This window comes from Podarcis pityusensis (genome assembly GCF_964106645.2).
Source record: "Podarcis pityusensis genome assembly, chromosome: 18".
In the NCBI taxonomy this organism is placed as follows: domain Eukaryota; kingdom Metazoa; phylum Chordata; class Lepidosauria; order Squamata; family Lacertidae; genus Podarcis; species Podarcis pityusensis.
In genome coordinates, this window is record NC_138043.1 from 3916754 (window position 1) to 3933671 (window position 16918).

General features: G+C 49.7%; 1 protein-coding gene across 2 annotated transcripts in view; it reads right to left on the reverse strand.

Moving 5' to 3' along the window:
* The window catches only part of STK11 (serine/threonine kinase 11), a 63592-nt gene that overhangs the window by 11536 nt on the left and 35138 nt on the right, over positions 1–16918 (reverse strand). The window contains exons 7-9 of one of the 2 annotated variants that reach the window (XM_080989064.1): positions 12622–12679; positions 3239–3441; positions 317–1239 (exon numbers count right to left, since the gene is read on the reverse strand). In XM_080989064.1, the coding sequence (XP_080845190.1) occupies positions 1046–1239; positions 3239–3441; positions 12622–12679 (455 nt within the window). In that variant the 3' untranslated portion in view covers positions 317–1045. Of the gene's footprint in view, positions 1–316; positions 1240–3238; positions 3442–12621; positions 12680–16918 lie in introns of those variants that run through there. The other variant, XM_080989063.1, reaches the window with a different exon arrangement.

Here is a 16918-nt window from a genome sequence, read left to right on the forward strand (position 1 = left end):
TTTTCTTCTAACCTGTCAGGGAGCTTTGCACTGCCTTCTCTGACTGTCAGACCCAGCCAGAGGTTTTTGCTCCACTCGCAAAGGTTCTTTTCCCCGGGCCACAAAATGTTTGGGAACTTGGGATTATTTTGCACCCGTTCTGAGCTGGTTTTTTAAATAGCGGTGTGTGTTTTTATGTTTTCCGAGCGTTCGGGAAGATCATATAAAACCCAGGGGATATTCTTCGACAGATAACCCACCCTGCTGTAAGCCGAACTGCAAAGCTTCTAAAGCGAAGAGTCGGATTGAAAACGTTATTTTTTTTTAAAAGGGAGAATTTCAAAATGCAACAAAGCTTTTTATTTCGCTCTTCAAACCGAAGGTCGCGGAAGGTGGAAAAGAACAGCTTTTCTCCGGAAAAGAAAACCTTTTAAAAGCAACAACAATAACAATAAATCTGGATAAAAGGGGGTGGGGGCGGCAGAACTTTTTAAGAGCTGGTGTTCCCTAGGGGTGGGTGGGTGTGCCAAGGAGGGGAAAAGCCAACCCACCACATTGTCAAGAATGCCGACTGACAACTCTCCAGGATGCGGCCGATTCGACGGGCGGTGAATAACGGCAGCGATTAACGCCGCAGATATGATGATCAGCCGCCGGTGCCCACAGAGGGGGCCGACACAGTGCAGAGAGGCGGGGGTTGGCGTTTTGCGCCAAGTTGGCCAGAGGTTTCGGGCTAGGGCCGCGAGCACGGCCAAAGGGAGCCATAGAGGCCTGAAACTTCAGAAGGGCGCTGGCAGGGCATGGCACAGGAGGGGAGCTGGGGCTCTGGGTGGGTGGAGAACGTGGGAACTGTGACCAGGAAACACCAGGAAGGGGCCCTGGCACGGAACTGCAGCGGTGAGAAGTGCTGCCAAGAACGTACATTAACTTTCCAAGAAGGCAAGGAACTTGCAAGGTGACCGGCCGCGATCTGGGCATTTTTGGAGGGGCACCTATTGTTTAATAGGGGCTCTTTCCCCAACAACCTCCCGCCCACCCATTCCCAGTTCGAGGCCAGGGACTGGTCCTAGCTGGTGGAAAAGCAAGCTGCCTTGTTGTCTTCCTCTGTCTCCTGAGCTCTCTTGCCATCTAAGCTAAGCCTCCTTCCTTCCTCTGAGCTGGTGGCAGCGGCGGTGGAATCTCCTTCCCCGAAGAGGAGTGCAAAATATCCTTCCTGATCTGCGCTCTCATCCTCTCTAAGCCCTGCCTCGCTGTCGTCACCTGAGGAAAACGCAACACGAGGCCGTCAGGGAGGGAGGGTTGGACAACGCGCGCGGCAGGCAACCCAAGTTGGAAGTGAAGATTTCAGCGGCTTGCAAAGGAGCAAATCAAACCAAAGCAATCGAAATAGCGGAATGCGACGGATGCTTCAAATCGTTCCCCCAAATTCAGCTGAAAAGGCAACTTTCATTTGCTCAATGCAAACGGTCTGTAAATTTTGATAACAAGCCTGGTTTCCAACGGGCAATTGAGTAATTTCGATTGCAACTGCAGCTGCTAGTTGCATGATTAATGCAAACCTTGGAGATGGAAGCCGCCCCCCTTCTAGCTGATTTCAGGGACACAACGAAGGCAAGTAATTTCTCCTCCCCTGCCCCCCCCAGCACATCTGCAGGGAAGACGTTCCCCTGGTTATGAACTCCACTGCCATCTGCACAATATTATGATTGCTATTATTTTAATTTTTACAACGTCCAACATCCGTAGGCCCTGGGGGTTCTCCGCAACACAAAATCGCAATGTAAAAAATGCAAAATGCATAGCAAAGAACGAAGCAAGCCATCTTAACAACATAGCCAAGCACTGAAGCTGAGCTCTTCTTAGCTTGTAGGCCATTCCTCCCTGGAAGCCAGTGCTGGATTTATGCATAAGCTAAACAAGCCCCAAAAAATGTAAAGGAAAAAAACACCTGGATGTAGATTTCCAAAATATAAGATAAAAAACAAATAAAATAAAACCTACCTACAGCAATGGAGTTTTGTGCTGTGCAGGCTCCTATGATGTAAGTCATGGGCCCTGCCTGCTAGCCTGCTCCCTAAAATATCCCTGGTTTGCTCCTTTCTATATATAGGGACGCGGGTGGCGCTGTGGGTTAAACCACAGAGCCTAGGACTTGCTGATCAGAAGGTCGGCAGTTCGAATCCCCACCACGGGGTGAGCTCCCGTTGCTCGGTCCCTGCTCCTGCCAACCTAGCAGTTCAAAAGCACGTCAAAGTGCAAGTAGATAAATAGGTACCGCTCCGGCGTGAAGGGAAACGGCATTTCCGTGCGCTGCTCTGGTTCGCCAGAAGCGGCTTAGTCATGCTGGCCACATGACCCGGAAGCTGTCTGCGGCCGGCTCCCTCGGCCCATAGAGCGAGATGAGCGCCGCAACCCCAGAGTCGGTCACGACTGGACCTAATGGTCAGGGGTACCTTTACCTTTATATATAGGGTGCCTACATTCTGCATGGACTGGTTGCATGGCCACATGGGCAAATGGCTTCAGATATCTGTTAGGTCCATAAATTACCATATAGCATACATTCCACACACAAAAACAGCGGCAATTTGTGGCTGACAAAGGACAGCTGGACATAGAAAGGGCCCCATTACCTTCAGTAGCTGAGGGCCTCATCAAACCTAAATCTGGCCCTGACCCAAACTGGTGCCAAATGTCTTGCTCTGCTTTCCTTCGGACCCGATCACCCCCAAAGACACACTCCATTGTCCATTGAGACGGACGGGTGTTGACAACAATTAGCGCCTTCAGTAGCTTAAAGGTAAAGGAACCCCTGACCATGAGGTCCAGTCGTGGCCGACTCTGGGGTTGCGGCGCTCATCTCGCTTTACTGGCCGAGGGAGCCGGCGTCCAGCTTCCGGGTCATGTGGCCAGCAGGACTAAGCCGTTTCTGGCGAACCAGAGCTGCGCACGGAAACGCCGTTTACCTTCCTGCCGGAGTGGTACCTATCAATCTACTTGCACTTTGACGTGCTTTCGAACTGCTAGGTTGGCAGGAACAGGGACCGAGCAACGGGAGCTCACCCCGTCGTCGCGGGGATTCGAACCGCCGACCTTCTGATCGGCAAGTCCTAGGCTCTGTGGTTTAACCCACAGCGCCACCCGCGTCCCTCTTCAGTAGCTTAGGGCCTCATCAAACCTAAATCCAGCCCTGCTGTAAACCTGGCTGGGCCCCCAAGACCAACGGGAACCATCCCCTGCCGCTTCCCGGCTCCCTTACCTGGCACGGTGAAGTCCTGAGTGTAGATGATCTCGTCCTCCAAATAGTCATCTTTCAAGTCGTCGTCGTCCTCCTCTTCGTTGTAGCCGTGCAGGTCTTCCAGGTAAGGCACCACCGTCATACTCCGCCATCGGTCCTTCGTCTCCGGGCTGGGCGGGATGGGGACCAGAGGGTCGGCCTGCGTGTGCTTTTTCCGAAACCAGCTGCAGGAAAAGAGGGGAGGGAAACGAGTGGAGACGGTGGGTCCTCGGGGTTAGGAACCCTCGACTCACGGAGGGACCCTAGGGGTCATCCAGTCCAACCCTCTGCAATGCAGGAATCTCAACCAAAGATGGCCACCTAACCTCTGCTTAAAAACCGCCAAGGAAGGAGAATCCAGCACCTTCCACAGTCAGACAGCTGTCAACATCAGGAAGAGCTTTCCGACAAGAGTCGGAATCTCCTTCCTTGTAAAACTCGAAGCCATGGGTTCGAGTCCTATCCTCCAGAACAAGAGGAGAAAACAAGATTTATCAGCTACTTTAAAATGAGGCTGCATTTTAAAATTGCATTTTAACCTGTATTTTAAATTGGTTTTCTTTTTTTTCCTCTTCCCCCCTTCCCCCTATTATGTTTTTACTGTGCTTTTATTGGTGTTAGCCACCCTGAACCAGGCTGCGGCCGAGGTATAAATAAAAGTTGTTGTTGTTATTATTATTATTATTATTATTCCCTCTTCCGTGGGACAGCCCTTCAGATATTGCAAGCATTTCCAAAGGCCTAATTTAATCTGGCCACTGTGGCAGTAAAATCCCCCAGAAAGCTCAACAACTTTGGTTGGCCCTCACGCATGTTCACTTCATCAAATCTGGCCCTCTTTGAAAAAAGTTTGGGCACCCCTGAGATACTGGAAGAAGGCTCTCCTATCTCCTCTCACTCTCTTTTCCAGGCTAAACATACCCAGCTCCTTTAACCGCTCCTCATCGGGCTTGGTTCCCAGACCCTTGATCTTCTGGGTTGCCCTCCTCTGCACACCGTCCAGCCTGCCAACATCAGTCTCACAAAGACAGCGCTGAACTAAATGGACCAGTGATCTGACCCAGGTCCTGCCCTCGGGAGCCGGAGAAAACAAGCTTGCTGCATCTTCCATGAAACAGCCTTGGAAGATGGCTCTCATTGGGTCCATCTGGATTTAGTGGTCGGTCTCTGGGTGAATCTTGGAACTGCAGGGCTGGAAGGGACCCCAGGGGTCATCTAGCCAAACCCCCTACGATCGAGTTACCTTTTGCCCAATGCGGGGCTCTAACCCACGACCCGGAGATTAAGAGCTGTTCCTGGGCAAGGAAGCTTTTCCAACCTGGTGGGTAGGGGGCACATTTTCTTACGGGCAATCTTCCAAGGGCCACGTGGCAGTGGCGCGGGGGGCCAGGGGCAATTTTTTAAAGATGGGCGGAGCCATATTTGCGAATCTTGCCTTTGCGGTTAAATTAAAAGCCGCACGAGGTCATCCCTAGGTACATAAAGAGCTCTCCGGGAGCACAGCCAGCGAAAGGTGTGCATTTTAGAATCAGAGAATTGTAGAGCTGGAAGGGTCTTGGGAGAAAAGCAATGACAAACCTAGACAGCATCTTAAAAAGCAGAGACATCACCTTGCCAACAAAGGTCCGTATAGTAAAAGCTATGGTTTTCCCAGTAGTGATGTATGGAAGTGAGAGCTGGACCACTAAGAAGGCTGATCGCCAAAGAATGGATGCTTTTGAATTCTGGTGCTGGAGGAGACTCTTGAGAGTCCCATGGACTGCAAGAAGATCAAACCTCTCCATTCGGAAGGAAATCAGCCCTGAGTGCTCCCTGGAAGGGCAGATCCTGAAGCTGAGGCCACCTCAGGAGGCCACCAATACTTTGGCCACCTCAGGAGAAGAGAAGACTCCCTGCAAAAGACCCTGATGTTGGGAAAGATGGAGGGCACAAGGAGAAGGAGACGACAGAGGACGAGATGGTAGGACAGTGTTTTCAACGCTACCAGCATGAGTCTGACCAAACTGCGGGAGGCAGTGGAAGACAGGAGTGCCTGGCGTGCTCTGGTCCAGGGGGTCATGAAGAGTCGGACACGACTAAACGACTAAACAACAACAACAACAACAGAGCTGGAAGGGACCTAGTCCAACACCCTACAATGCAGGAATTTTTTTCGCCCAACGTGGGGATCGAACCCACAACCCTGAGATTAAAAATCTTATGTTCTATTGACTGAGCCACTCCAGGAATGCCCCCCAAGGGCTAGCCCTCCTCTTCCAGCTCTTCTCAGGGCTACTTTTCCACCCATCCGTCCACTGCAAGTCTCTGAAGCCATCTGCCAATTGGGGAAGGTGGGGAGTGCAGAGTTCTTAATCACATCAGCCCCACCAATTGCCTCCTATCAAGGTCAGCATCTGGGGAGTCCGTGTGTTGGGAGAGAAAGCAGATGGATTCTTTTTACAGCTGTGCCAGCCTCCCAAGTCTGCAGCTGCCCATCTGGGAGTTAAGGATTTCCTAGAAAATAACCGTCAGACTTTCTTTTAAATCCATTTGCTGTCATTTGCGTGAACGTTTGCTCCCTGTCTGCTCCAGCTGGGATTTCCGGACTGTGTATTTTTTTTAATATTATCATCTCTTTTCTTGGAAGGGGGGAAGGATGGCATCAACGCACACTCCCATCTAGAATACAGTGGTACCTCGGGTTAAGTACTTAATTCGTTCCGGAGGTCCGTTCTTAACCTGAAACTGTTCTTAGCCTGAAGCACCACTTTAGCTAATGGGGCCTCCTGCTGCTGCACGATTTCTGTTCTCATCCTGAAGCAAAGTTCTTAACCCGAGGTACTATTTCTGGGTTAGCGGAGTCTGTAACCTGAAGCATATGTAACCTGAAGCGTATGTAACCTGAGGTACCACTGTAATATTAGTATTAATAAATAAATTTATACCTCGCCCATCTGGGTGGCTCCCAACGGAATATTAAAAACACGATATAACATCAAACATTAAAACCTTCCCTAAACAGGGCTGCCTTCAGATGTCTTCTAAAAGTCAGGTAGTTGTTTATTTCCTTGACATCTGATGGGAGGGCGTTCTACAGGGCGGGCGCCACTACCGAGAAATGTACCGCCCTTCATCCATAGATCTCAAGGAGTCTCAGAACATTTAAAAATTCAATGTATTTTTGTGCAGGATATCAAAATGCATCTGCTCCCACCTTCTCAAAACAGTAAAAGTAAAGGTAAAGGACCCCTGACCATTAGGTCCAGTCGTGGCCGACTCTGGGGTTGCGGCGCTCATCTCGCTTTATTGGCCGAGGGAGCCGGCGTACAGCTTCCGGGTCATGTGGCCAGCAGGAATAAGCCGCTTCTGGCGAACCAGAGCGAAGAGAAACGCTGTTTACCTTCCCGCCGGAGCGGTACCTATTTATCTACTTGCACTTTGATGTGCTTTCAAACTGCTGATCGGCAAACAGTAGGTTTTTTTAAAAAAAACAACAACCCCAAAACCCTGAATCCTCAAAATTATTAATAAAAGGAAACAAAGAAAAGAGCCTCTGCTTACGTTTCCAGTCTGCTCCTTCTTAATCGTCCCACCACCAATACGTAGGCTCTGAGCCTTCTTCCCCTGCTGCTGCTCCCACCACTCCTCAGCAACCAGCCACAGTCCATGGCAATATCTCAGACCATGAGGACTAGAGCCTTCCTTTACGTTTAGGGAAGAGAGCACAGATCAGTGGTGGCACACACATTTTGCCTGCGAAAAGGTTCTGAGTCCCCAATCTGAGGCCCTGGACAGTTATCCAGGGTAACAGCGGCTAACAGATTGAGGTTGAATCCTGACAAGACAGATGGACTGTTTTGGGGGGATAGGGGGCGGGCGGGTGTGGGGGACTCCCTGGTCCTGAATGGGGTAACTGTGCCCCTGAAGGACCAGGTGCACAGCCTGGGAGTCATTTTGGACTCACAGCTGTCCATGGAGGCGCAGGTCAATTCTGTGTCCAGGGCAGCTCCACCTGGTACGCAGGATGAGACCCTCCCTGCCCGCGGACTGTCTCACCAGAGTGGTGCATGCTCTAGTTATCTCCCACTTGGACTACTGCAACGTGCTCTACGTGGGGCTACCTTCGAAGGTGACCCAGAAACTGCAATTAATCCAGAATGCGGCAGCTAGACTGGTGACTGGGAGTGGCCACAGGGACCACATAACACCGGTCCTGAGAGATCTGCATTGGCTCCCAGGATGTTTCCGAGCACAATGTGTTGGTTCTGACCTTTAAAGCCCTAAATGGCCTCGGTCCAGTATACCTGAAGGAGCGTCTCCAGCCCCATCGTTCAGCCTGGACACTGAGATCCAGTGCCGAGGGCCATCTGGTGGTTCCCTCACTGCGAGAAGTAAGGTTACAGGGAACCAGACAGAGGGCCTTCTCGGTAGTGGCGCCCACCCTGTGGAACACCCTCCTGTCAGATGTCCAGGAAATAAGCAGCTTTAAAAGACATCTGAAGGCAGCCCTGTTCAAGGAAGTTTTTAATATTTAACGCTGTACTGTTTTTAACACTTAATTGGGAGCCGCCCAGAGTGGCTGGGGAAACTCAGCCAGATGGGCGGGGTATAAATAATAAATTATTATTATTATTATTATTATTATTATTATTATTATTATTATCCAGGCAGCTGGCTCGGACAATCCTACAGCAGTTGGGCCAATGGTCTGACTCAAGCCAGACCGCAGCTTCCCACAAAGCAGACTGGGACGCGACAGAACGGCAAACATTAGCAGCGCAGGTGGTCAAGACGTGATTTGCTCTATTTTAAGTCCCTTCTCTTTCCCCTACCTGCGTGTGCCCTACTTAACGCAGGAGTAAAAAAAAAAAAAAAAAAGGTTCACACCCTGGCAGGGAGATATTGATTGCAGCCCCCTCTGGGAGATTATATTCAAACATTTGCATAGGCATCTATGGTGAGGATGAGAAGGGAAAGTGGGGGGGGGGGGAAGGTTGTGATTGTAATTCAGAGTGAGGAAGCGAAGGGGAAACGAAGGAAGGTTCTCTCCTGCATTTTCTGGGAGAGAAAAAATGGAACCACAGAAACAATTTCCATGTTGTTTGCATGCGCAAGCTAAACTGAATGCAGGATGGACCTTCCTTCTGGATTTATTTATTTTGTGTGTATGTTTGGGGGGGTTAGTCTCAGATCCCCCCCCCCCAGTTCTGAATTAATAAAAGAGGGAGGGATGGGTGGCAAAGACTACCCCCTAGGCCTTGCCCCGTATAACCTGGGCAGTTACTGAGGGCCCAGAAAGAAGCGAAGAGCCATTTCCAAGGTTGGAAGCAGTCGGAGCAGGATATTAGCCCATGGTTCCCCTACTTTGCAATCTTCATAGTTTGCAGTGCACTTGTGAACGCATTCATGAAGCATAATATAAAGCACAAAAATATATATACAGTGGTACCTCGGGTTACATACGCTTCAGGTTACATACACTTCAGGTTACAGACTCCGCTAACCCAGAAATAGTACCTCGGGTTAAGAACTTTGCTTCAGGATGAGAACAGAAATCCTGTGGCAGCAGCAGGAGGCCCCATTAGCTAAAGTGGTGCTTCAGGTTAAGAACAGTTTCAGGTTAAGAACGGACCTCCAGAACAAATTAAGTACTTAACCCAAGGTACCACTGCACCGTATTTTTCGCTCCATAAGACATACTTTCTTCCTTCTAAAAAGGGGAAATGTGAGTGCGTCTTATGGAGCGAATGGCGCTGCGCAGAGAGGGAGGGCTGCGCAGCGCCCCTTCAGCGCAGCGCCTCTCCTGGCTTCTGCCTTAGCTGCACGCAGCCATATCCGGGCAGGGGGAGCCTTCATCCCGCTGCCCTGAAGAGGCTTGGCGCGGCTATCCCAGAAGCCAGAACAGCCAGAGGCTATCCCAGAAGCCAGATCCCTCTTGCTTTTCTGGCTTCTGGGATTCAGAATATTTTTTCTCTCATTGTCCTCCTCCAAAAACTAGGTGCACCTTGTGGTCTGGTGCGTCTTATAGAGCGAAAAATACGGCAACTTGCAATAAGTGCTTCTCGGCTCTCGCCAACTCCTGAGCACCATCAGCCACCCAATCTGCTCCCGGACTGGGGCACCCTTTTGCCCTTTCAACCTGCCCTTGCTGTGATCCATTATCGAGCAGGAAGATGAATGAATGCAAACACGGCACCTCTCCCCGGGAGAGAGGCCCTGTGAGTTGCCTTGGATACACAAATAGGGAGGAGAGAAAGGGGGAGCCCTTACAGCCATTTCCATTGCTTCCCTGAGCGCCGCAGTAGAGTCCTTGACTCTGAACACGGACCCCACTTCAAAAAAGAAAAAGGTGGGATCTGAATGCCATATATAAAAAACATGTATGGGATAGCTCGGTCGGTAGATCACAAGGCTCGTAATCTCGGGTTCGTGAGTTCGAGCCCCACGGGCAAAAGATTCCAGCGTTGCAGAGGGTTGGACTAGATGACTCTCGTGGTCCCATCAAACTCTACAGTTCTACAATCTCACAGGATGGCTATAGGTAATCAGGTAAGTAATACAGGTGTGGGAATCCTGTCCGGGCCTGGAAATTTCGGCATGCTTCTTTCTAAGGATGGATGGCCAGCCGGTCAAGTCTGATTGGGTTTGAAAACAAATCAGCTAAAAGGTAAAGGTAAAGGACCCCCGGACGGTTAAGGCGACTTTGGGGTTGCGGCGCTCATCTCACTTTCAGGCCAAGGGAGCTGGTGTTTGTCCGCAGACAGCTTTCCGGGTCATGGGGCCAGCAGGACTAAACCGCTTCTGGCGGAACGGGACACCGTGATGGAAACCAAAGCGCACGGAAACGCCATTTGCCTTCCCACTGTGGCGGTGCCTATTTATCTACTTGTGCTGGCATGCTTTCGAACTGCTAGGTTGGCAGGAGCTGGGATGGAGCAATGGGAGCTCACCCCGTCACGGGGATTCGAACCACCGACCTTCTGATCGGGAAGCCCAAGAGGCTCAGTGGTGTAGACCACGGCGCCACCCACGTCCCTGCTAAAAAGGTGCGCCTAATTAGTCTATGGAGGTTTTTTTTTCCTTTTTAAAAATGTGATGTGCTATAGTGGGAATGGCTTTTGCTTTGCACACAGATCACAGAATCGTAGGATTGTAAGGGACAACGAGGGTCCAACCCCCGGAGGGTTTCAGGTTCAATCCCTGATCTCTCCAGGTAAGGCTGGGGGAACCACCGGCTGCCCTCTTTCACACCCACCTTGGGTGGTTTTGCCAGATCGGTGGTTTGTGTGCTTGTGGCCCCTTGCAAATCTATACCTGCGATTCTAAGAATAAGCAACAGAGCTGTAAAAACAGGGGCCAACGTAAGCGACAGGGCAGTGGGTGGGAAAGCTGGAGCCGTCACGGTGGCGTCTCTGCGGCCCTCGTTTTTGGGGCAAGAGGAGCCCTAGGAAAGGAAGGGGTGAGCCCCATCTCTCCAGGCAGTGCTGTGACAGGAGAGAGCCTAAAATAGCAACGGCAAAAGCCCTGGGAGGAGGTTGCAAGGGCCCAGTTAGTAGGGAACGCGCGGCCTCAGCATGCCAGCGCTTGATCTCTCCGCGGCTGGGTCTCTGGGGACAGCCTTCATTTCCAGCTGGGTTAGCTTGACATGAAAGAGCTGACAAAGCACCACGAGGGTGGAGGGAAAAGGGGGGCGGAATGGGAGCAGCCAAAAACAGCAGAGACAGTGGGCGCGGGTGGAAACAGGCACCACGGAAACCTGCAGAGAGGTCTGGTCAAAGGAACCTCTCTGCATAGGAGCAGTCAACAGAGACTCTCAAATCTTAGCGCCGTGGGGGTTTGAGCCCTGTGTTGGGCAAAGGTTCCTCTCGTGGTCCCGTTCCGACTCTGTGTACGGTCTGTAGTCCGCTGGCAGTAGGGGTACAATATGGGCATGTCTTTAAGTTAACATCTTACGTTAAAAACCTGACAGTACCAAACTATCGAAGGCTTTTCACCAAAGCCAGACTAAACGTCTTTCCTTCCGCAGTGTTGGATGGCAGGTTGAGAGGAGTTCCCTACCAGGACAGACTTTGCTCGTGTGCTCAAGACATCGATTCCATAAAACCTATTTTGTTGCACTGTGCAAAATATGAGCAAGCCAGGGCTGAACTGATACTACCCTTGCTGGTCCCTTTCCCGGGAAAATCACAGGCTCACTATGTCAGGTTCCTATTGGAAGACCGGACAAACGCTAGAACATTAGCAGTCGCAAAGTTTTTATCGGTGGTTGCAAGAACCATTGATCCCTATCTTTAAGTCTGAACAAAATGCTTGTTTAACCTGGAGGCAGGCGTTTCCGTGCACTGCTCTGGTTCGCCAGAAGCGGCTTAGTCCTGCTGGCCACATGACCCAGAAGCTGTACGCCGGCTCCCTCGGCCAATAAAGCCAGATGAGTGCCGCAACCCCAGAGTCGGCCGCGACTGGACCTAATGGACCTTTACCTTTAACGGATTCCACATTCCATTCCAGCCCTTCCTCCTGGCTCTCCATGCCGCCCCCCCCAGCAGCTGAGCCAGCATTCCCCACCTCCTGAGCATGCTCTGTTCTGACGGAGGCATTCTACTGGGCATGCTCGGTGGGCACGGAATGCGGACTTCGCTTCTGGAGGGGAAAGACGGAACAAAAAGGGAACTTCGCCTTTTGGGATCCCCCCTCAAAAATACAGTGGTACCTCGGGTTACATACGCTTCAGGTTACATACGCTTCAGGTTACAGACTCCGCTAACCCAGAAATAGTGCTTCAGGTTAAGCACTTTGCTTCAGGATGAGAACAGAAATCAGGCTCTGGCGGCGCGGCGGCAGCGGGAGGCCCCATTAGCTAAAGTGGTGCTTCAGGTTAATATATGTATATATATTTTGCCCTTCTGCAAACCTTTGGGGGGGGGGGAGCCTCCCATGCTTGCCCATTCTTCCACTTGCGTGCAGATGCAGACATTTTTTTCCGGGTGAGGATCCACACTCAGAACATCGAGTTCTCTATTAGTACACAGGATCCCACCCACCGACAGTTTTACTGGGGAATTCCATACCCGCTGTGGCTTTTACTAGGGCAACGCAGCCTTTCCTCTGAAGCAACTGCATACTTTTTATTGATCCGCGAGCGAGCTTTGAAAGCTTCCCCGAAGGCTTTTTAAAGAACCAAATGGGATGCTTTTCTTTTTTTAAAAAAAAAAAGGTTGTAAATTACCCAGCGCTGCTCCCCTCTCGGCTCCCTTTTATCCTTCCTTCCTGCTGCCTCCGAGCAAAGCAGCAGAGAAGTGGTTCATGCCCAACCACCACCACACCAAAAAAATCCCATCACAATCAGATAGAAGGAAGCAGCAGAAGATGAAACCTCAAGCACTCACTTGTGGTGTCTTATCTGTTGTATTGAAAACCTCTTGGCTGGTTCGTATTCAAGCATTCCTGGAAAAGAAAGGGGAGACAGAGAGAAACATTTAAGTACGGCGTCAAGTACCAGGCAGCTGGTGGAAAAGGGGTTCAGAGTTGTTGCTGTCCTCCCCCATTATTATTATTATTAATAATAATAATAATTAAATTTGTTTGCCACCCTTTACCCGTAGATCCCAGGGTGGTTCACAATCACAACATAAAATTATGGTAAGGTAAAGGTAATGGGATAAGGGACACGGGTGGCGCTGTGGGTTAAACCGCAGAGCCTAGGACTTGCCGATCAGAAGGTCGGCGGTTCGAATCCCCGCGACGGGGTGAACTCCCGTTGCCAATAAAGCGAGATGAGCGCCGCAACCCCAGAGCGGTACCTATTTATCTACTTGCACTTTGACGTGCTTTTGAACTGCTAGGTGGGCAGGAGCAGGGACCGAGCAACGGGAGCTCACCCCATCACAGGGATTCGAACCGCTGACCTTCTGATCAGCAAGTCCTAGGCTCTGTGGCTTAACCCACAGCGCCACCCATAAAATTACGGTCTGAAGACACAAAACACATAATTCGGGGAGCATTTCCATGCTCTGCGGGGGCAGGAGAGAGGAAGGGTCCCTCCAGAGGCAGCCAAACGGACACCCTCTGGGGTACTGCTGGACTCCAACTCCCATCTGCCCCATCCTATGGTTAGGGACAGAGGGATCTGTAGTTCCAGAAACAACTGGAGGGCCCCACGCTGGCTCCTTGCTCAGTCTGAAGTGCTCTGTAAAACTCAGAAGGGTTTTCTAGGAGACAGCGGGGTTTTTGTTTCACTGCTTTTTCTAACGCATATGCACCTCCATCTCCTAATAAACTGGCGCACAAAACAGACCCATTTTTGTTTCGAACATATTGTTGCGGGGTGGGGAGAGTCACAACGCGGCCAGGTCTTGCCATTGTGGCGCCGGCACCTTCCCACGGGCCGATTTGGCCGGGGAGGAACGCTTTTGATCTTGCTCAGCCTCCGCTCAACACACCTTGTAACGCTGACATTTGCACTGGGAGAAAAGAGGGAAAAACCATCTCCGCAGCTTCCTCCCTCTGGCTCCAGGCCCAAGCGAGGAGAGGGCCCTGTTGGAACGGAGAGAAGCCGGAAAGCTGCTCCTGCACGAAATGCGGTGCCGTGCGGCGATGCCCTCCTGTTGTACAAAGCCAGCCCCCGAGACCCTGCCGGCTGCAAACTTAAAAACCTAAAAGTGCGTTGGGGTGCCTGAAGCAAATTGAAATGCAATGCTGAGACGCCCTCTCTTTCGAACAACAATTTGCCTGGCAGGGTTTTCTGCTTGCTCGCAGGGTTTCGCACAGAGCTGCGGCGGGAAGCCTCCTGAGGTTTTTTTTAAACTGCCACATCGCAATCAATCAGTTATGATTAAATGGGCACAAGATGTAGGTCACAACATTATGATGGAAGATTGGGGAAAATTATGGAAAACTGATTTAAAATTTACAGATTGTTCCCTATTGAAGGAGAATTACATGAAGATGATGTACAGATGGTACGCAACGCCAGTGCAGCTAGGGAAAATGTACAAAACTAGTTCAACTATATGTTGGAAGTGTAAGGAAAAGGAGGGGACATTTTATCATATGTGGTGGGATTGTGAGGTAATTAAAAATTTTGGGAAATGATATATAACGAATTGAAGAAAATGTTCCATTTAACATTTGTTAAAAAACCCGAGGCATTTTTGTTGGCGGTTGTAGGGAAAGACCTGCCCAAAAACATATTCATGTATGCGATTACGGCCGCGAGAGTTTTAATAGCACAAGGATGGAAGACTGAAGAAACCCCAAATAAAGAATCATGGCAAGAAAAATTGATGGACTATGCAGAACTGGCAAAACTGACATACAAGCTACAGGACAAGGATAACTGTGACTTTAAAGATGAATGGGAACCCTTTACAAAGTATCTGAAGACGCAACAAAGCGAACTGGACTCCTTGGTTTCGAATAAACATTCACAAACTTTTTATTGATAGTAATCAGCAAAATAGTTTGAGGATCTATACAACTGTGTAACATGCAGAAAACAGCATTTTTAGAGAAATCAAAGACTGGAACTGAGGGAAGTCGGGGGTGGGTGGGTTCTGTGGGGGGAGGGAGGGGAGGGGGAAATGGGGGGGGGATAAGGATTATATGTTTCTGGATAATATGTTTTGTTTCAATTTTGAATAAAAAAATTATTAAAAAAAATAAAAATTAACTGTCACATCGCAGAGAATCCTGGAAGCTTAAAGGGTCCAAAGGGGGGGGAACGGGACTATATGGAATTGGCGGAAATGACTGGTAGAATCCGTGACCAGGGAGAAGAGTTGATGGAGGAAGATTGGAAGAAATTCAAAGACTACCTTCAGAAACACTGTAAAATTAAGGAATGTTAGAGTGATGTTGTACTGAAAACAAGAGGTTTCCAGCTGTACAGGTTAAAGTTAATGATAGACTAAGATTAAAGATTAAGATTAAAGATGTTTAAAGAAATGGAAATTTGATATTAAGAGGGAAAAATTCAATGGTATATGATATTAAGACCAAGGATTAGGTTTAAAGAAGTTGAAGTTATATATTTTAATATCTTATCAAATTAAAGATTGGGATTTAAAAAGTGGAAAAGAAACTGCTGGACAAATAATTTGGATTGGAATACAAAAGAGGGAGGTATGAGGAAGTCCAGAAAATAAGCAACTAAAAAACGGAAATGAAACAGAGATATTGTTTTTAAATTGTTATGTTTCTTGTATTTTTATTGTTGAATTTTGCTTTTGTTTTTTTGTTCTTTGTGTTTTTGTTATATGTATTGTGTATGTTTTTCTTTTATTTCTTTGTTGTTTAAAACTTAAAACTTTAATAAAAATTACTTTAAAAAAAAACAAAAAACAAAGGGGGGGGGACACGGAATCTGCCAGGTTAAAAACCACACACAGCTTGCTGGGCGATCTTGGGCCAGTCATGATCTTTCGGCCTAACCTACCTCACAGGACTGTTGTGAGCATAAAGGGAGGGAGGGAACACTGAACATGGTCTTTAGCTCCTTTTTAAAAAGGTAAAGGGACCCCTGACCATTAGGTCCGGTCGTGGCCGACTCTGGGGTTGCGGCGCTCATCTCGCTTTACTGGCCAAGGGAGCCGGCGTACAGCTTCTGGGTCATGTGGCCAGCAGGACTAAGCCACTTCTGGCGAAACAGAGCAGCGCACGGAAACGCCGTTTACCTTCCCACCGGAGTGGTACCTATTTCTCTACTTGCACTTTGACGTGCTTTTGAACTGCTGGGTGGGCAGGAGCAGGGACCGAGCAACGGGAGCTCACCCCGTCATCGCGGGGATTCGAACCACCGACCTTCTGATCGGCAAGTCCTAGGCTCTGTGGTTTAACCCACAGCGCCACCCGCGTCCCTTAGCTCCTTTTTCCTGCAACCGTAAAAAAATTCTCACGAAGCTGCTTTTTCCACAATGCTCCATTTAGGAACTGTGATCATTATTATTATTATTAAACCAAGCTGCGGAAGACAATTCTTGAGGAGGAATCGTGTGGTTAATGGCACCACCCAACGCAGAGGTATTTGCAAGCTGGCCCACCCCCCAAATTGGTGGGAACTTGCTCTGGAGACACGCCCAACGCTCAGGGAGCAAAGCTGTTCTTGTCTGGGCCGGTTTTTAATGGAGGGAAGCCCAGCTCGGTTTATGGGGCTCTTTTAAATCTATTTTGGCACGCATTTCATCCCGTCAGGAGTGTTGGGGGGGTGGGGGCAGAGACGCAGGCCCTTGCAGTGTGTTCCAACATGCCGTTGCGGCCATTCAGACGAGGCGGGCTGCAAATCCAAGAATAAAAGCAAAGTCTGTCGCGGGAGAAACAGGACCAGCTGCTTAGAGAACAGTTCCGAGCCGGGCCTTATGTAACGGCGCTCTGAAGAGATAAGACGCGTGAGCCTTACACCAGAGTGATAACCGTCGCAAAAAAAGAGAAGCAAAATCAAAATAGCCGTGCAGATGGCATTGGCTGCAAGGGGGAGGGAGGTTAGTCAGGCACTCGGGGAGAGGCAGGAATGAAGCAAATGAGGATTGCAAGTCTCCTTTGAAGCACGATTTCCGAGAAACAGAAAAATAACCCGTGCAAGCAGCGCTGCCTGCAGGAGCCTCTCAGGAACTGCAGCCTTCTGAAGCAGCGCAGGAAAAACCCAATTCATAAGAGTTGGAAGGGACCATGAGGAAACTAAGGCCCGGG